At 44.7% G+C, this 19,213-nt stretch overlaps 1 protein-coding gene across 1 annotated transcript in view; it reads left to right on the forward strand.

The window, feature by feature from the left end:
• Positions 1 to 19,213, forward strand: part of LOC123022145 (coiled-coil domain-containing protein 171-like) — a 191,429-nt gene that overhangs the window by 89,339 nt on the left and 82,877 nt on the right. Inside the window, exon 18 of the mRNA XM_044427586.1 lies at positions 15,626 to 15,771. Coding sequence (XP_044283521.1) covers positions 15,626 to 15,771 — 146 coding nt within the window. The remainder of the gene's footprint in view (positions 1 to 15,625; positions 15,772 to 19,213) is intronic.

Below are 19,213 nucleotides of genomic sequence, written 5' to 3' on the forward strand. Positions count from 1 at the left end.
ATAGCACTGAATCAACTACAAAGTAACTATACTACCTTGAAATGTGCAGAGAGAATCAATAGACCTATAAAGTTGTGTAGATTTTTTTTAATGTTCTAAATCCTATTTTTCCTAGTAGCCTGAATATCAATGAATAGGACTTTTCTCTGGCTTCTGATATCCTAGTCCCTTAAACTTAGCAGGTTTTTGTTGTTATTTTAAACTAGGGAGTTATTCTTATAGGACTTATTCTTGTGTGTGTGTTTATTAACCTTAACCAGCTTTTCCCATGGTCTCCTTTTTTGTGTGAAACTAGAGTCTGTAAAGATTCTTTTAAGTTACTGTAGTACATATACTGAAACTTTCCCATCTCCTCCTCTGTGCCCCCTAGCTTTTCTGGAGGGTTTAGGGTCTTTTATACAGTGTGGGATTCAGAGCAGGGGGCTGCTACAGGAAGGGGAAATCACCCAATATTGGTTGGGCACACCATGTGTCCCTATGGCTGTCCAATTCTCTCCTCACCCAGAAACCACTCTTACTGCTTGCACTGGAATATGAGGGCAACATGCCAGCCTCACCCTCCTTCCAGTGATCCTAACTCAGACCTCACTGGGATGAGGATAGGGGTGAAGCCTCCCCTGACCAGCACAGCAGGATTTGAAGCAGGATTTCTGAAATGTGAGCAGGATCTAACTGTGCCCCCATCTCAGTCAAGCTCTGTGGAAGGGGAGCAATGTTAAAGCCTTTTGCTCTCAGCACTCTGCATCAGGATGTGGGGGATGGGTAGCCCCACACCCAGCACCAGAAGGTGGTGTCTGCCCCATCTAATCTTAACTCCTTTGAAAGCAAGACACAAGCTTACATAGATGTGTTTGGAGGTTGTTTTTCACCAAGGAGATGTTCACTAGACATAGCTCCCCTGCAATGTTTGCAAAATGGCTCAGGAGTAATTAGGAAGAAACCAGTTGCTAGAGAAGTCCAAAAGATAATTGGAACAGAGATAATACTGTACTGTTGCCAACTCTGAAGTTAATTGTGATGTGTGGGAGGGTCTTTTTTTATGGAAACCTACTGCCAGGCAGTATTTACACTGAAACTGACTTGAGGTGGCATTGAGTTGGCCTGTTCATGCTTCAAGGAAAGCCTTCAGGTTAGGGTAACCTTCACAGAGGATATTTTTCCAGTTGGTCTTATCACCTCCGTGTTCAAAAAACATGGTAAGCACTTACATTGTCATTTAAAGGATATGGGCAGGTCTGCTGAGGCATTCAGGTCAGGAGCTATTTCAAGGTCGAAGAACTAGTTGTAGGTTCAACTCTGATGGGTGTAGTTTTTCCAGTGATGGGGTTTTTCCTCGCTGACTTTTCATTGAAATTGTTTGTGTGTGTGCTTGGGGGTTTGATTCCTTCTAAAGAAGTGCTTACTGGGTTGTCTTTGTTTTCAGCTTTTTGATACTCATAATTTGGATTGCTGTAATTCAAATGGTACCTTTTGAGGCCATTGTTACCTGCAGAGGCTTGTTTGTCAGGCACATGTGAAAGGCCTTTCTCCTGTGTTGCCCCCAAATTGTGGAACGTGCTCTCTCAAGAACAGCATTTATTCCGTGCTTTTTTTGCCTTTTGAAGGGGTCTGAAGACACATTTTTCAAAACAGCCTTTTAAAGTGTACAGTCTTAGAGGCTTTAATGCCTGCTGTTTTTAATTTTCTTCATTTTAAGGTTGTACTTTTTTAATTGTTGTACATCAACTTGATAGCTTTTTAACAGATATGGCAATATATCAGTATTAATAAATGCATCTAAATGTTAAAAATACATATTAATGATATAAGTGGAATCACTCTCTTCCGCTTACCTTAGGGAACTACCAGCACAACCTTTTGCTCTAGTCTTGAGACATTATTGGGGTGCCTCATGACAGGGGAGTATAGTAAAACTCAGAGACTCAGCAACAAGAGACACTGGGAGCTTCATGTAAATATGTGGTCAGCCCAAGTCACTATCTCCTTCAGGCCAATCTAAATACTTCCCACGTCCACTGATTAAAGAAGCCTTGTATCTCAGCATGTAATGACCCCTAAAATTTGCCCACCAAGTTGCCCAACACATGAGGAGGTTCTGTGTGGGTAGGCCACATGATTTGCGGCTATGTCTCATTTTGCCCAGCATATTTAACAGCATCATACTGTAAAACCCTCTATTTAGAACTCAGTAGATAGGTTAGCATTGAGGCTGCCTTATTCTTCCAAAACTGTGTTCAAGGTTATTCTCATTTTGGTTGTGTTGGGCAGTAGCCAGTGGTGCCACTACATGTCTGCTGGTTGTTATACCAGTAGGACTTGCCACAGGTGCAGCAGAAAGTTTGCACCTCTTAGCATCAGTGGTGATTAAAATGGTGAACTAGGGACCTAAGAGATCAGGTTCTAGTGCCCATCAGCCTTGAAGCTCACTGGGTGACTTTGGGCCTGTCGTTCACTCTCAGCCTAACCTTCCTCACAGAGTAGTTGTGAGGATATAGTGGAGAGGATAAGGTTTATGAGAGCCACCTTGAGTTTCCTGTAAGAGGAAAACTGGGATATAAATGTCAAAGATAATAATAGAGCAACCAAAAAACCAGCCAAAATGCTCATATTTGGAACAGGATAAGGTTGGGCTTAGCTAACAGGGCAAAATCTGCTCTCCTGTTTCATTCTAGAAATGAGCGTTTTCTCTTTTTTCCAGGGTATGCTCTTAAAAGGGCTCACTTTCCATAGCACCAGTGGTGGATCTTGCTGATGCATAGACCATATTGAATTTTGCCCTTTATTCTCAATTTCTGTTGTGAGAGTTGGTCTGTGACACGTCTTTGAGTAAAAAAAATTGTGGTGTGAATAATTGTATGACAATTTTAGTGGCTGGATTTTCAGATATTTGAAAATATAAAAATTTTTAAGACTGAGTAATTTAAAAAGCTCTCTGCACTTTAGAATGACCATTTGGCATCTACACAATGTTCTTTGCAAAATCTAATTGTTTTGGTTTTGTTAGGTTATCCTACACTCTCCTTATTCAGTTTTAAGTTTCTAACAGTTCAAATTTGTCTGTTGCAGTGCTTCAAGATAAAGGGACTATCAGGTTTTGAAATTTTCTTATTTTTGTAAATATTAAGGTCCAGGGAGCAAAATAAAGAGCTATATTGTGGATTAAGTGAAATATCTCAAGGCTGCGCTTTTCTGATAACTGAACCTGAAGTGACCTTTCTCAGACACAATTACAGAGCTGTATGTTTTTCCTTTAATTTCATCAGGGGTTTAATTAGTATACAAATAAAACTTCTCTTATCTTCCTTTCTACCTAATTGGCTTGTCTTCGCTTATATAAGAAGCATGTGAAAGTGGGCTGTAATTAGGGTGACCGTGTTAACCTTTTTTTCTCAAATGTACTCCTGCCTAAAGGCCTCAAGGCCTAAAAACAGTGCTTTGGATTATTGCTTTGCAATCACTGTGGTTCTCCCATAGGCTTTCTCATGAGCAGAAGGGCTTTGGGTGCTGCCGGTTCCCACTGCTTAACGGGGATCTTCATTCTTCTCCCCTCTAAATGTTTATTGATTATCTCACTGTTCCACACTCAGCCTCCAACAACTTAATATCAGGTGACAGTCAGGAGAGTTCTCCAAGTAATTAGAGTTGAGCATTGGGGGAACAATTAGGACCAGAGTTATTAAACTTGATTTATCCTATTCTCTCCTGAACAGTTTCTTGGATATCAGAACATCACACTTTTACAATCTACCCTGGTTGAGAAATTAGTGGCTAACCTGCTGCTTATCATTGCTGCCTTGCTGCCTTGAGGCACACCTCTTGGTTTCAGTCATTCAGCTGGAAATATTAGAGTCCATAAAGTTTATCAGGGGTTTTAATTAGATCAATCTGAAGGAATGGGTGGGGGCAGGGGCGGGGAGAAAGACTTAGCAACTGAAAGTGTATTACTTTAAAGCACACCGCATATGGTTCAACAACTTTAAAGCTTTATCTTTAACCCATGAAGACCACGACTTAAGATGAAATTTTGTCTTGAAGGTAGTTACGATGCCTAGGTACTGCAGCATGTGTGGCAAGGGAGAATGTCCATCATTTAGCATCCATCTTTTATCATTCTTATATTCTTTATAATCTTTTAATATCTAGTTTTTGGGGTTATGATATTCAAGCCAATTAACATCCCTTTTAAAGAATCTCAAAAAAGGTCATAGTTGTAATCTGCAGCAATCCAAGCTTTCATGGCTTCTATATGAGTGTATCCATATCCCACCCAATGGGATTTGGTGATGGTAAACTATGGGTGAAACAATGACAGGGAATGATTTTGTTTAGTGTGACATTTACTGTAATGGTTGGAGCTGGTTTGTGTCTCATACTAAACCGTGGATTGACAGACAATGAAACCTGAGGCTCATGTTTGTGATTGCTCTTCAAAGTAGAATTGCAAGCCATGGCTTGAAGCAGTTTGGAATTCTGATCAGAAGGCAAGCACAAGCTATGGCTTTCTTGGATAGACTGGCTATTGGGTGGTATAAAAATGAAATAAATAGTTCTCCGTCTTCAGGGCAGGTTATTTGCTCTGTGCTGCATTTCTCTTGGCAGCTATTTTGTGGCGGTGCTTGGGACAATTTTTTAAATTGCCAAATGTGTCCACAATCCAAAAATGTTAGCTTCCCCCCACCCTAACAGATGATTTATATTGTCGGGGCCAGCCCTCCCCTGAAGGCAGCAGAATAGGAGGGGCAGTGAATTACGCCACTCCCCTCCTCTCCACCAGGGTGGCCCCTACTACTATGTTGTCCTCAGTGGGTGCTTTGGACAGCCCCACTAGCTACTTTCCCATGTGTCATTTGCTGCCACGACAGAAAGTGGGGCACTCTGAGGCAGCAACCGCCTCATGCCCCAAGCCAGTGCTCCAAAGAGCCAGTACCAAATTCCATAGCAAAGAGAGAAGCCTCTGAGGTTCTTCATCGTGGCCTCTGTGCATCACACATATGGGTATTGCGCCTGCGCAGTGCCTGTGGCTGGAAGATTGACGGCTAATGATTTTTGGCGGGAAAGCTCCGCTCCTCTTCCCCCCTGTGCCTATAAAGAGTGGAGCGTCCGCCATTTTGTTCAGTCTTTGCGACCGCCGTTCACTGTGCCTCGTGCCGCTTTCGACTTTCGCTTCGACTGTTACCTTGCTCTCGGTTGTCCTTCTTTCCCAGTTAATTGTTCCTCATAGTTTTTCTCTTGTTATTTCTTTTTCGATCTATCTATCTAATATATATATACACACACTTACCCTCTGCACTATCCCTCTCTTCTTCTTCTTCTTCTTCTTCTTCTTCTTCTTCTTCTTCTTCTTCTGCGCAGTGAGCGGCTTTCCGCAAATGCGTGGACTGCGGGTCAAAAATGGCACCAACTGACCCGCATGACCTATGCCTCCTCTGCCTGGGAGAGGGGCATAGGACGGATAAATGCACACATTGCCTGGCCTTCTCCAAGCAGGCCAGGAAGAACTGCGAAAACTGCCTCCGGAGACTCCTTTGGGATTGGGCTCTGATGCAATCAGACCTGCTTGTTGCCGTCCCAAAACCTGGCTCCGCTTCTGTGGCCCCACCCTCACGGCCTTCGAATGAAGGTCCGTCTGCTTCGGTGGCTCCCTCTGCTTTACCTAAAAAGAAGCATGGAAAGCGGAAGCATGCCGAATCCGAGAAGTTGGCAGGCCATAAAAAGGCCAGGAAGGAGAAGGTCTCCAAGCCTCCCAAGAGACCCAGGAAATCGGACCGTCCAGACCGTCCCCGACATCGGGACTCAGATCCGATGGGCCCCTTGGTACCGGTGACGCCTACGGTACCGACTCCGTTCGAACCGGTCCTCCAGGAGGCTATGCAGGTTACCCCTCAAGGGTCTCCCCGCTGTGTGGTTGACCTCCCGCCTGCACCCCTTCCAACTCTACGGGGTTCCATATCCGACAGGGAAATCCAGGACTCGCCTCCTAGGGCAAGGTCACCGTCACCCATGCCCGCGGTCACAATGGAAGTGGATGTTGGACTGTCCCCACTGGGGAGCCAGAGGAGCCGCTCTGTAGAGCAACGTCCGGAGAGCTGGCGTCACCCCTACTACCATACTTGGGGTGATCCGCTCTCCGTAGGGTACTACCCTGCTCCCAGGGCACGATCCTCTCCTCCATCCCGTGACCAACTGTGCTCATTGGATCCGAGGCGGGCATCACCTCGATCCCCACGGAGTGGAAGCAGCTGCTCCTTCTCCCCGGCGGAGTCATCATCTTCGGCCCCACCCTACTGCGGTGCAGATTTGGCCGACTCGGAGGTCAACTCAACCTCTCCAGATGTCGCTGTGACATCCCAGGGTCCTGCGTCGCCTGATGAGTCCCACGTCTCCTTCATGGAGCTGATGTCTAGACTTGTCCAGTCCCTGGACATTGACGCTGCCCAGCACTCGGGAACGATGACGGAAAAGTTCTACGATGTCGTCCGCAGGGAGCAATTGACATCCATCGTCCTGCCGCTCATAACCACCTTGCGGCAGGCGATGACGCAGCCCTGGGACTTGCCATCACATCCTCATCCGACGTCCAGGAGATATGAGTCTATGTACAGGGTTCGGGAGGAGGACATCCCCTTCCTCCTCCGACATCCCAAACCGAACTCTGCGGTCGTCAAATCCTCGCAGGGCAGAGAGGCGAGAGGGCACACGGCACCGAGGGATAAAGAGGGCCGAAAAATAGACTCCCTGGCTAGGCGAGTCTACGCTGCTTCAGGCCTGGAGCTCCGTATATCAGATTACGAGGCGACGTTGGCAAGGTATCAATACTTTATTATACAGCGCCTGCACAATGTTGCCTCCACCCTCCCAGACCACCAGGGTGACCTCACGAAGGTCCTGATTAAGGGAGCCATGCAGGTCGTGGTGCAGCAGTTATCCAGGGCGAGGCACCACGTGGATACTGACTCAAGGGCCTTGGTTGGTGCCGTTTCTCTCCGAAGGCATGCATGGCTTTGGAATTGTAATTTTCCGGAAGAAACCAAGCGCCGGATCGAGGAAATGCCTTTCGATGGATCCGGGCTTTTCCATTCTCCCACCGACCACAAGCTCAAGAAGCTTCATGAATCGAGGATGACGGCACGCAGGATGGAGATACAGTCCCACACCAGACGTAAGTGGTCCTGTGATCGTCCATCCTACAGGCAATCATATCAACCGAGGCAGCAGCCACAACACCAACAGCAACAGCAACGCCGCCGTCCTCAGCCCCAAAAACGCTTCCACCAAGGCCGCCGTCGTTTCGACAATCGGAGGCAACATTGACGGGACTGGCGAACCATTCCTCACACTCCACCAATACGCACCCCCCTCTCATCTGGGGATCGGCTTTGAAGCCGACTCCCCATTTGGGAGTCCATCACATCTGATGGGTATTGTCCATCGTTCAACACAGCTATCGAATAGAATTCGACATAGTTCCTCCATCGAGTCCGATCCGGTCCACTTCATGTTCACCGGTACTGCTCGACAAAATACATCAACTTCTCCGTAAAGGAGCGATTCGTCAAGTATTCCCATCTGACAGACTCCACGGATTCTATTCCAGATACTTCACGGTCCCTAAGCGGGATGGTGGTCTACGTCCGATTTTGGACTTACGGAACTTAAATAAGTTTATTGTACCAAAAAAGTTTCTTATGACTACCCTTCAAAACATTTTGCCGTTGCTAAGGAGAGAGGATTTGTTCGCCTCATTGGACTTGAAGGACGCCTACTTCCATATTTCAATTCACCCAAGTTACAGGCATTTCCTTCGTTTTGCGGTTGCAAACCAACTTTATGAGTTTACAGTTTTGCCTTTTGGACTGGCTACAGCTCCATGGGTTTTTACCAAGTGCATGGCTCCTGTCTGTGCCTTCCTACGCCTCCAGGGCATACAAATTTATCCGTACATCGATGACTGGCTGTTGGTGTCGCAGTCCAGAGAAGGACTCCTTGCGGCCATCCATACAACTTGTGCCTTGCTCAATAGCCTAGGCCTACGTATTAATACTGAGAAATCTTCTCTTCTCCCGACGCAGACGCTCACCTTCATTGGAGCCCACTTGGATTCGATGTTGGAAAAAGCCTTCCTCCCTCAGGACAGACAACAGACTCTTGCTCGCCACATCCATTGAATCCGACGAGAGGGAACGGTCCTGGCGAGGTCTATCCAGAGGATCCTGGGGCATATGTCTTCCTCAGTTGCCGTTGTTCCACATGCCAGGCTTCAGCTTCACCCACGGCAACTCTTTTTCAACAAGTTGTACCATCCTCAAAGAGATCCGCAGTCGAGACTGATTCGGATCCCAACTTCCGTGCTTCACTCTCTGCATTGGTGGTTGGAACAGACCAATCTTACAATAGGAGTCCCCTTCAGGGCGCGACCTCCTACGATTACCCTTGGCACCGATGCGTCTCTTCTAGGATGGGGAGCGATATGCTCCAGCCTATCTACCCAGGGTATGTGGAATCATCTAGAATCCACGAATCATATCAACTTCCTAGAACTACTGGCAGTTTTCAAAGCCCTGCGCTCTTTTGAGGACATCCTTCATCATTAGATCATTCAGATAACTTTGGATAATATAGCTACCGTCTTTTATCTGAACAAGCAAGGGGGGGAACAAAGTCACCGACTCTAGCCAGACTTTCTATGAAAATTTGGGACTGGTGCATCCAGAAACACATCACACTGATGGCTGTTCATCTAGCTGGTGTAGACAATGTGCAGGCAGATCTTCTCAGCAGGCACATGTTCACCTCTCACAAGTAGGAACTGGATCCCCGTAAGCGCAACCACCTTTTCCAGCGCTGGGGGTTTCCCAACGTGGACTTATTCGCTATCCAACAGAACAGGGTGTGCAAGGCTTACTGTTCGAGAGCGGGAATTGGACACGCATCCCTAGGAGATGCATTCATGATCCCTTGGAACAATATGAACTTCTACGCCTTCCTTCCGATCCCTCTTCTGATGAAGGTCATATCAAAGATAGTGCACAACCGAGCATCGGGGATACTAGTTGCCCCTTGGTGGCCACGTCAAGCGTGGTTTGCGAAACTACTCGACATCTCTCGCGGGGAATTTCTTCATCTTCCATCACTCCCATATCTTATAACACAGGTGGACGGCACACTTCACCACCCGGATTTGCTCTCATTGAACCTAACAGCGTGGCGAATTCGATGATTGACGTTCCATTGGTGCCGACGACAGTTTCGAAAGTTATGAATCCGACAGCTTCTACTAATCCGTCGGTACCGACGATGACTTCGACCACCTCGGATCCGATTGTCGAACCCAATCACTCAGGTGCTTCCCCCCTCTCTGGTCTCTCTGTACTATCCGGTTCGAGACAAGACCCGTTGAATCCGAAGTTTTTGCACCCTGATATTCAGCATATCATCGACTCTGCCTTAAAGCCATCCACAAGGAAGTCATATAAGGCTAAATGGAAACGTTTTTCCGCCTTTGCCAAGTTGCGTTCATTCTCTCCATTCCTCTCATCCATTCAACAGATTCTTCAGTTCCTCCTGGAATTGCACCATTCCGGACTGAAGCCGTCGTCCATTAAAGTGTATACAGCCGCAATAGCCTATTACCATGGCTTAGTCGACGGATCACCTCTGTTTTCTCATCCTATCCTCAAAAGATTTTTGAAGGGACTATATAATCTTAACCCATCAATTAGACTGGTTATGCCCACATGGAGCCTCTCTGTAGTTCTACAGGCCCTTATGAAGGCCCCCTTCGAACCTTTGGTGACGGTGGATCTTCGATTGGTCTCTTGGAAGATGGCATTTCTTGTAGCTGTCACTTCAGCCCGGAGGGCCAGTGAACTTTGCGCGCTTTGCATAGACCCTCCTTATTTAAACTTTCACAGGGAGAAGGTCGTTTTACGCCTCGACCCATCTTTTTTGCCTAAAGTGTCTACATCTTTCTATATGGGACAAGACATTGTGCTGCCTGCCTTTTTTCCATCACCGTCGACTCCATTGGAAAGATCTTTGCATTCAATCGATGTTCGCCGTTGCTTAGCCTTCTACTGATCGCGAACAGAGTCTATTCGACGATCCAATAAACTATTCATCAAATATTCTGCTAGGGATCAGGGCGATCCAGTCACTCCACAGAGACTTTCTAAGTGGATAGTCCACACTATAGTCTTATGCTATCAATTAGCTAAGCTCGAACTGCCTTGAGTTCCTCGAGGCCATTCTGCTAGAGCTGTTGCAACCTCGTCTGCATTCACATCCGGGGTCCCAATTGATGACGTCTGCCGAGCTACTACTTGGGCGAACCCTTGCACCTTTGCCAGGCACTACTGTCTCAGTGTTCGAGCTCAATGGGGTTGCTCCTTCGGTAGAGCTGTTCTCTCCTCCGTTCTTCAATGAGGACACCTTCCCTCCTCCTTTATGGCAAGCTTGTTAATCTACCCATATGTGTGATGCACAGAGGCCACAACGAAGAAAAGCAGGTTGCTTACCTGTAACTGGTGTTCTTCGAGTGGCCATCTGTGCAGTCACACAACCCACCCGCCGGCCCCGCTCGGTGGCGGTGAGTGGATGCATCGACCACTCGGTGTCGGTGAGTGAATGCATCTTTCGGTACCGACTATGCCCTTTTTTCATGGTACCGACATCAAAAAACAAACAAACAAAGTTTTTTGAATAAGATAGCGTACGTTCAGTCGCAAAGACTGAACAAAATGGCGGACGCTCCGCTCTTTATAGGCACAGGGGGGAAGGGGAGTGGAGCTTTCCTGCCAAAAATGGTTAGCTGTCAATTTTCTGGCCACAGGCACTGCACAGGCGCAGTACCCATATGTGTGACTGCACAGATGGCCACTCGAAGAACACCAGTTACAGGTAAGCAACCTGCTTTTCTCTGGAGTCTGAGCAAAGCAGAGTATGGGTGGCCATTCTTAGCCACCTGTTCTCTAACTGTGTATACAGAGGCGGGAAGAATTAGCTCTAAGTATTGTCCACAGCCACATCTTCCAGCCACGTGGTTCTCCCTAGAGCTAACACACCAGTGATAAAGGAAAGAGAAAGGGAAGGGGGTGATTAGAGAGTGTGACAATTGATGAGGCAATGGTGGAACAGTGCAATGCAATAAAATGAAGGGATGTGAAGCTGTGCTGCAAGAAGGGTTGTGATGTGGCATGAGCCCATGTTCTTACCTTCCTCAGCCAATGAGAGAGTTTGTGCCAGAGCCATATGGTGTTAATTTACTAAGACTCTGTTAATTTTCTGGGAACACTCAGCAGTTCTAAGTGCCATTGACAATTTTATGTTCCTGGACTGGCTGTCCAGATCTGCATTTGGGGGTAGTTCTGGCTCTGCCAAGAGGGCCATTCCTAGAATATGGTCCTGAAGAAGTATTGCTTGGCCCTGTGGTATTTATGCTACAAAATCCTGCAAGGTTTGATTTTGCTCTCTGTGCCTTTTTAACATATGCATGGACTATGAGCACAACCATCTCCCCACCCCCCCCCCAGCACGACCATGATCGCGCCCATCATCCCTGCATGTGCCCGTCATCCCAGTGCACTGGGATGGGGGGAGGACGTGATTGCGGGTGCACTCGGGGGGGGGGAGGTGGGCGTGATCGTGCTGGGGAGGGGGAGATGGCCGAGATCGCAGTTGTGCTCCTGCTGGAAAGACAGGCTCAATCATGGGTGCGCTCCTGCAGGAAAGATGGGTGTGATCTTGGCCATCTCCACCCCCAGCACGATCGCAGCTATCTCCCCACTCGGGGTGGGGGGAGATGGCTGTGATCGTAGTTGCCACCCAGTGCGAAGTTCGCAACCTGAGTAAAAATTTTTATGAAATTTTTGTTCGCGACCCGATTTGGTCGTGAACTGAGGGGTTCATGAGTCAAGGTACCACTGTACTTAATTTTAAAGCCCCACATGGCTTGTATTCCATGCACATGAATGAATGCTGACTCCCATATCAAGCTACCCACAGAGAGGTAATCTTTTGGAGACTCTCCTTCAGGTGTTTCTGCTGACATAAGAGAGGTGGTGACTCGAGAGTGCTTTCTCCGTGTTTGCACCCCATTTTTGGAATTTTCTCCCTGGAGAGGCTTGCCCTGCACCAATGTTGTTCCTTCTTGTATTTTTGGCACCAGACAAAGGTGTTCTTTTCCTTGACTTTTAAACATGCTGTTTGCCTTACTTGTGTTTCTTTTTTTCATAAACTGACATGGAAGCAATATTGAAAAGGGCATAATTTTAAAAAATATCTGGGTGAATAAGAGCATTCATTATATCTGAAATCACCCATATGTAGCACCCAATTTAATGATTCACAAATTCAGTGTAATTGCACTGACCTTCATGGTTTTTTTTTAAGAAAAAGAATAATTAAATGTGCAATCCTATATATTTTTACTGAGAAGTAAGCTAAGTTGAGTTCAGTGGGATTTACTCCCAGTTGTACAGAATTATAGCCTTTTTTTAAAAAAAAAGTTAACATGGAGAAATAGTTTAGCTTGTCTTAACTTGGCTTTCTCCTGAAGTTAAACCGCTAATAACATCAACAGGGGCTCCAAATTCTGCCTTCCTTGACAAGTTTGTTGCCTGTCAGCTGACTGCATGAAATAGTGAATTACCTGTACTCATCCATTTGTTATGTTTCCCTGTGTGCCAGTATTGCAAAGTTCACAATGTGATACTAAGCAGAAATAAGTCCTGTTGGTTTCAGTAAAAATTACCTTTTCCTAATGGATGTAATATGAGCCCATTTAAAACACATATAAAACTCCTTTTCAATGAATATACTCTGGACTGTACCAGCCCATGCAACCCAGAGAAGTATTCATCTGTTCTCTTGTGCAGAAGGATGATTTTTGTCTGGTTCCCCCTTATGAATGGCAGCTGCCCATGTCCATGATTGATTGAAAGTTCTTATGGGCAAAGATCAAGAAAATGCTCCTTCAAAATTAAGAGCTTTTTTCATGCTAGCAATCAATGTAAGAATACCTGTGCTTCAAAATCTCTGAAGTACCTGCCACTTAGAATATAGTGATAAGAAACTGATATTCCCCATCAGACAGAGTAGGGAGGTACTGAAACAGGGAAATCTGTCTCATGTGAGCTCACTGGATTTTATGCCCACTTCAGATCAGATGAAATTTGCCCAAATAAGTACCTGAAAACCACATGACTGTAGGCTACTGTGATTTGTATAGAATTCACATGAATTGTGATTTGCAAAAATGATCCCATTCTGCACAGATCACTACAAACTGGAATTGGGCAGGGTGCAATTCATGAAAACCCATTGGAAATTCATCTGCTTTTGGATTCATCCCCTTCTATCAGATTCCAGAATCATACCTTGAAGTTTCAAAGTGGTGGTAGGGGTACAATTTCTTCCATGCCCACCCAGCAGAACTTATAGAAGAAAATGACTGAGCTCAGCATTTAGACCCCAAAGCCATGCTCTCTAAATCCCATTCACTATCAGGCAGAAGCATGTTGAAAAGGCACACAAGGAGCTCCATCCATCCTGCCTTCAAAGTGATAGGCACTGCAAGAGTGAATCAGTGATCAACTGTTAAGTAGAAGAAGGGAGAGACAGGCATTTCACATTAAACATAGAAATGTGTAATTGTTGCTTCTCTTCTCGCCAATCCCGGCTTGACTGGGAAATGCAGCTTGGGGTGCTGGGAGGACAAACACCCAGTATGCAAGTGAATGGCAAGCAGATTCTTTAAAAAATCACGACAAAGAAGCATAGTTCTTCTTCCCATGTCAATAAAGCTTTTGATGCAAGTTCATCTTCTAGATTGATTTTTTCAAATTGGGAAGGATAAATTCTCAACAGATATATTTTTTCCACCTCTTACTGGCCATAGTTGTATTGCAAGGACACAGTATGCCTACTTGTTAAAGAGTATTTAGTATAGGGTACTATATGTTCCATTAGTTATATTTCCACTGCCTGGCAGGCTCCAGATTCTGTACCCTATCTTGGGCATGCCCAAGAGGTGTATCCATAGCTCAAGATCTACAAGGGCCCCATGTCAATCATTCTCTGTACAGCTATGTCAGAACAAGGATACATGTAGGGAAATAATCTCACAGCCATTCACTGGCCTTATTTCTAATGTGTATATTATGGTTAATTTCATGAATTTGGAAATATGGCACCCTCCCAAAATGTGTGTCCATGTCTTTCAAAAGCACAGTTAGAACTGGCCTGCTGTTTCCCAAGTGTTTGATAAAATCTGAGGTTTTTCGGTATTGGTCCTTTGGGCTTTCATTGCACTGTTGAGTTTCCATTGACATTGGCGAAGTGTGCTTGCTCAACCTTTCTGGAAATCAATATCCCCTAAATTTCTGCTGCTTGATGTTTTAAATCCTCAGATGGAAGATGTTAGGAATAGATGTAAAGTGTTAATGTAGATATTTAAAATTCCTGGCTTCATTATGAAGGTTATAATTTTTTTTAAATTGTCAAAGTAGCATATAGGAATTTAGTCTTGCAACAGCAGATTTAAATCCTTTTGCAATAAACATTACAAGCCAAAAGTAAACTTCTATAAAGAGACACATTTTTAGAACTGGGTTTCTGTGTAACAAACTCAAAATACAGACAAGTATAAACAAAATGCAGGAATAGCATTTAACCAAAATCTAATACAGAACTGGCATTTTTGTAGTCTAACTATTGTACTGTCTTTCAACAAAGGGGGAAGGACAGATGAAAAGAAAAGCTTGAACTGTGAATTGAAAATTGATCTTAGTAAACCAGAATCCTTTGAAAACATTACCTTCTTGCAAACAGTATAAAGACCTTGATTGTAATTAGTGTTCAAGTTGTTTAATTGTTCATCCTTATGTAGTTATATGTATTCAATCCATCTGAACTAATTTTCTGTTTGAAGTGTTTAATGCTAGAGATTAGATCCTGGGGCAACCTTCCAGGGATAGAATTTTGGAAATCACAAAAGCCATATGACATAATTGAAATAAAGTATGGTTTCATGTCAGCTTTAGTTGGCATTACAGTGAACAGTGATATGGCAAATGGAAGAGCTGTAATGAAAGAGGGAACCATCTTCCATATTTTTTCTATTCCTTTCCCGCTGACCAAAAGTTTTCAGTATCTTTACATTCCTTCCAGGAATTGAGATACTTTGGATTTTTCTGCAGGAGGAGAGCCATAGCACTCATATCCTGCTTTTAGACTTTCCCATAAAAATTGGTTTGGCCATTATGGGAATACAGATCCTGGACTAGATGGGCCTATAATCTGATCCAGTGCAGTTCTTCTTAGGTTCCTACCATGCACAATAATTCTTAATCCTAAAATTGTTACATTTTAACTCAATATTATGGTAACTTATTTCTGTATAGCACTCGTAGCATTTATGATTGTGACAAATTAGGGTAGTTTTTATTTGCTTTAAAGTGCTTAAATGTACTGGAAGTTTAAGAAGGGTAAATAGGTACCATTTTCATTAGAAAATAGCCCCAATCTGTTTCACAGTCAGTCTGTATCCCTCTTTGTTTAATAGCCTATGGCATAAATTGAAGTTAATTATCGGAGCTGACAAGTAACTCTGTTTTCTGTCTGCTCTCAGAGTCTCTCCGAGGCAAAGATGGAGCTGAGAAGAAAAGATCAATCTCTGCGTCAGCTCAATAGACATCTTACCCAGCTGGAGCAGGACAAGCGTCGACTGGAAGAGAGCATCCATGATGCAGAGAGTGCCCTCCGCATGGCAGCAAAGTGAGCACTGGGGCCTTGGGGAGATCACTTGAAACAGACAAAAGATCAATTCTTACTTTCATGCAAAGGGTTTTAGTCCTGGATAATGCAGTGCTGGAAAGCAAAAGTACAGCTGCCTTGCTTTGAAATTTTAGTGAAAAATCCTCTTGAAGAAAGAGAACTTAGTTCAACATACTAATGGCCTGTTTCAATCATTCTGGAATCCGTGTTTAGGTGTGCTTTAGTACAAACAGTGCACATTCTCACATCACCCAGTGCTTGAACAACCATTCTTCACTCTTTCGCCAGGTTTCAGCAAGCTGTCCTGGCGAAAGAGCAATAGACCTTTGATGGAGAGGAAGGGTAGCAAACAGCAAGCTGTCCAGCACAGCATGTGTACTGGACCTGCAGGAACAGGGAAGCAACATATACAGAGCACAAACTAGTCTAAGATGCTATGGGAGGGTGTAAGCATAGTCACTTTCTTGATCAGAAATTCAGGATACTGCAGGCAAAAAAACCCCAAAGAAATACCAACACTCAGCACTAAATATTTGCACAGCTGAAATCCATAGCAACAGATTTCTCATATTAACTCATTTGACTTGTGCAAAAATGCAAATTCAAAATGTCCTTCCAATGCAGGCTCTCTAACCAACCCCTCACCCACCAGCCCTGAAATTCTACAGTAGCAACAAGTGGATAAGCAGAGACAACACTTGCTCATGATTGTGAACTGCCTTGAGTGACATTCATCTTGGTAGAAAGGCAGGGTACAAATCAGGTCTGTCTGTCTGTCCTCTTCATAAAACCAAAGCCCTCACCTGCCTCCATGCCAACAAACACAGCCTATGTCTTGCCAAGGAGGCTTTCCCAAAGCCTGGCATTGCTTCAAACCCAGACAGTAGCAGCTTGATGCAGATGAAAACAAAGGCAGAGACTTGCACCGAGCAGTGCAAAGTGGGGCACAGGGTAAATCCACTGTTGACCCGTAGTGTTGAATCACAAACCATAAGCAGCATACAGGAGGCTATGGACGTATAGAACACTCTCAACAGTGTGTGGCAAAAAAACAGACGACAATGCTCAACATCTAGGAGCGAGGGCCACCTAAGCTCCTATCATTTACATTTTTATTTACATTTCCTTCAAGCATCTCAGAACAGGCTATGAGGAATTACTCTGTTTGGTCCTCATAACCCAGGGAGATAAATTAGGCTGGGATATTGCCCCAGTGTTAGTAGAAAGCCCTTGCTCACCATGAAGATCTGTCTGAAATTTGGGAACATTGCTTGCAAATATCTACAGAGCCTCAAAAGATTTAAAATAAACATTTTTCAAGTATGCCTACCAAAACAGATGGTTTTGCCACTGCTGGTTTCCTCTTGCCTTTCAAATAAAATTTATCACACCTGACAGTGGGCATAAAAAATGGCAAAAGAAAGGCCAACTTATTAATCGATAGGCCAACCATCCTGCCTTCCCCTCTTGTCTGTGGAAGTTGCAATGGTACATCTGAGCAAGTGTCCTTTCCTGCCAGGTTGAAAGGAATCTTAGTTTCTGCTGGGATTGGCTAGAACAGGAACTGGCACTTACACTCAGGGCCATCATTTCAATGTGTGCAGTCAGCCATCCTGTCAACTAGTGAGTGGTACTTCTTTCCTGTACCGATTTTCCCTTCTTGAAACTGCAGGCATCCCCCCACGCACTTGTTAAGTGGGTGGACTGGCAGGAAAACGAGTCAAAGTCACAACACATTTCAAGAATCAGTCCAGCACTGATACCTAAAGGCTTGCAATTTTTATTTCAAGCAGCAGGGAATTGCGAGCATAGTGAGAGGCCACATCCCCCTTAAATTCCTCAGAACTTCTTCTGAGGTCCATCTTCTGAAGCTTTTCTTGGAATTCTGAATATGTTTTTAGCTCAGTTTCTATCATTTCCTTCCCCTCTTGCTCTGCTTTCTTGGGTAATAATGCTTGGCTATTGATCTGACACTCTTGTTAGGGAACTTGTGTAGTTAGAGTTGCATCCTTAACAACCAAGACAGAGAGTGTCTGTAGAGTGCTTTCAGTCAACTTGTTCTCTGTCCATGTTTTGCTAATCTTCTTGTGCAGAGGACTTCCTAGGTAGTGCCCACTGGCTCCCTTTTTAAAGTTACATTTGTTTTCACCTGAGAAAATGGGTGGACTCTCTGCTCCTGGCATTTTCCCAACCTGCAGTCCTATCTTGTTTTTGTTAACTTGTCTTGCTTTTAAAGAGCTATATTTTGCCATATTTATTGAAAAATATAGTTCATACTAATGCCCTATCTAAAAGGAATTATCTTCTGTTCTGGTCACCTGGTATATTTGGTTCCATATTAGTATAGTCCATGACCAACACATGAAGGACTGAAGTGGTTTGTTGTGTGTAAGTAAGAACTCTTCCTTCAGCATGTGCACCTCTTCCACTTTACAGCATAACTTATGACAGGCTTCTTCACAGGTTGGGCAAAGTGACATGCAGATGTGCATTAATGGGTTGTTTAGGGGCTAGCCATGGGTTAACCATTAGGTTGTTTATCAGCCTGACTTCTCAGTACTGAAGTTCAAATTTCAGTAAAGCTTCTATTGCAGCAATTTCTATAATTTGCTTATGTCCCTGTCTAGAATCTCCAATTTCCACTCACCCTTTTTAAAAGGGCCAGACCTAGCTGTCAGAATTCCATGTCAAAAGAAAAAGGGGAGTAGGCAGACAGGTGGGTGAAGACATATTCCTCCTGCAGCTGTGAGCTCCAGGACATAAGCAGCAGGCATCCTGAACTGAAACATTGGGACCAGGGCTTAGCAAGATTTATTTATTTTTATTTATTAAAACATTTTTATGCCGCCCCATTCGCCGAAGCCTCGGGGCGGCTTACAACAAAAAAAGATAGTAGGGCCATAGTTGAAGTCATGAAGAAACAAGTGAAAATATTGCAGGAACTGAGGCAGACACCAAATTTGAACCACAAAGCAGCCCTGATGAGGTGCATACCCTGACAGAGACATCTCTTGGGATAACTCTGAGAGGACTGAGGAAGGAAGAGAGGACCAAGAACCCATGATAAGCCTGATTGTCTGTCAGGGTTCACTGTGGTGGTTCTCCTGACAACCAGCCCACTGTGGCTTATTGCCAGGATGGTTGGTGTGACATGTGAATATGCTCAATAAGTACAAATGAGTTCTTAGTTCAGTAGAAGAAGTAAGAGAAGGAAGCTCTCCAGCAAACTCAGTGGTCCGTTGCGCTTGTTTAAATGCAGGGAAATGACTGCTAAGGATTACAGGGAATCTAGCAGACAGAGAAACTTAGTTTACATCTACATGCTGTACCTCATCAGATGCTTCTGTTTCACCCTCTGAAGTTAATTATATATTTTATGACCTACACCAGAAACCCCTCTCCAGTCTTCTTCTGCTGCCCTGTTTCCCTTGCAAGGTGCCCT

The sequence above is a fragment of the Varanus komodoensis genome, unplaced genomic scaffold, assembly GCF_004798865.1.
Source record: "Varanus komodoensis strain SLA01 unplaced genomic scaffold, ASM479886v1 scaffold19, whole genome shotgun sequence".
Taxonomy (NCBI): Eukaryota; Metazoa; Chordata; class Lepidosauria; order Squamata; family Varanidae; genus Varanus; species Varanus komodoensis.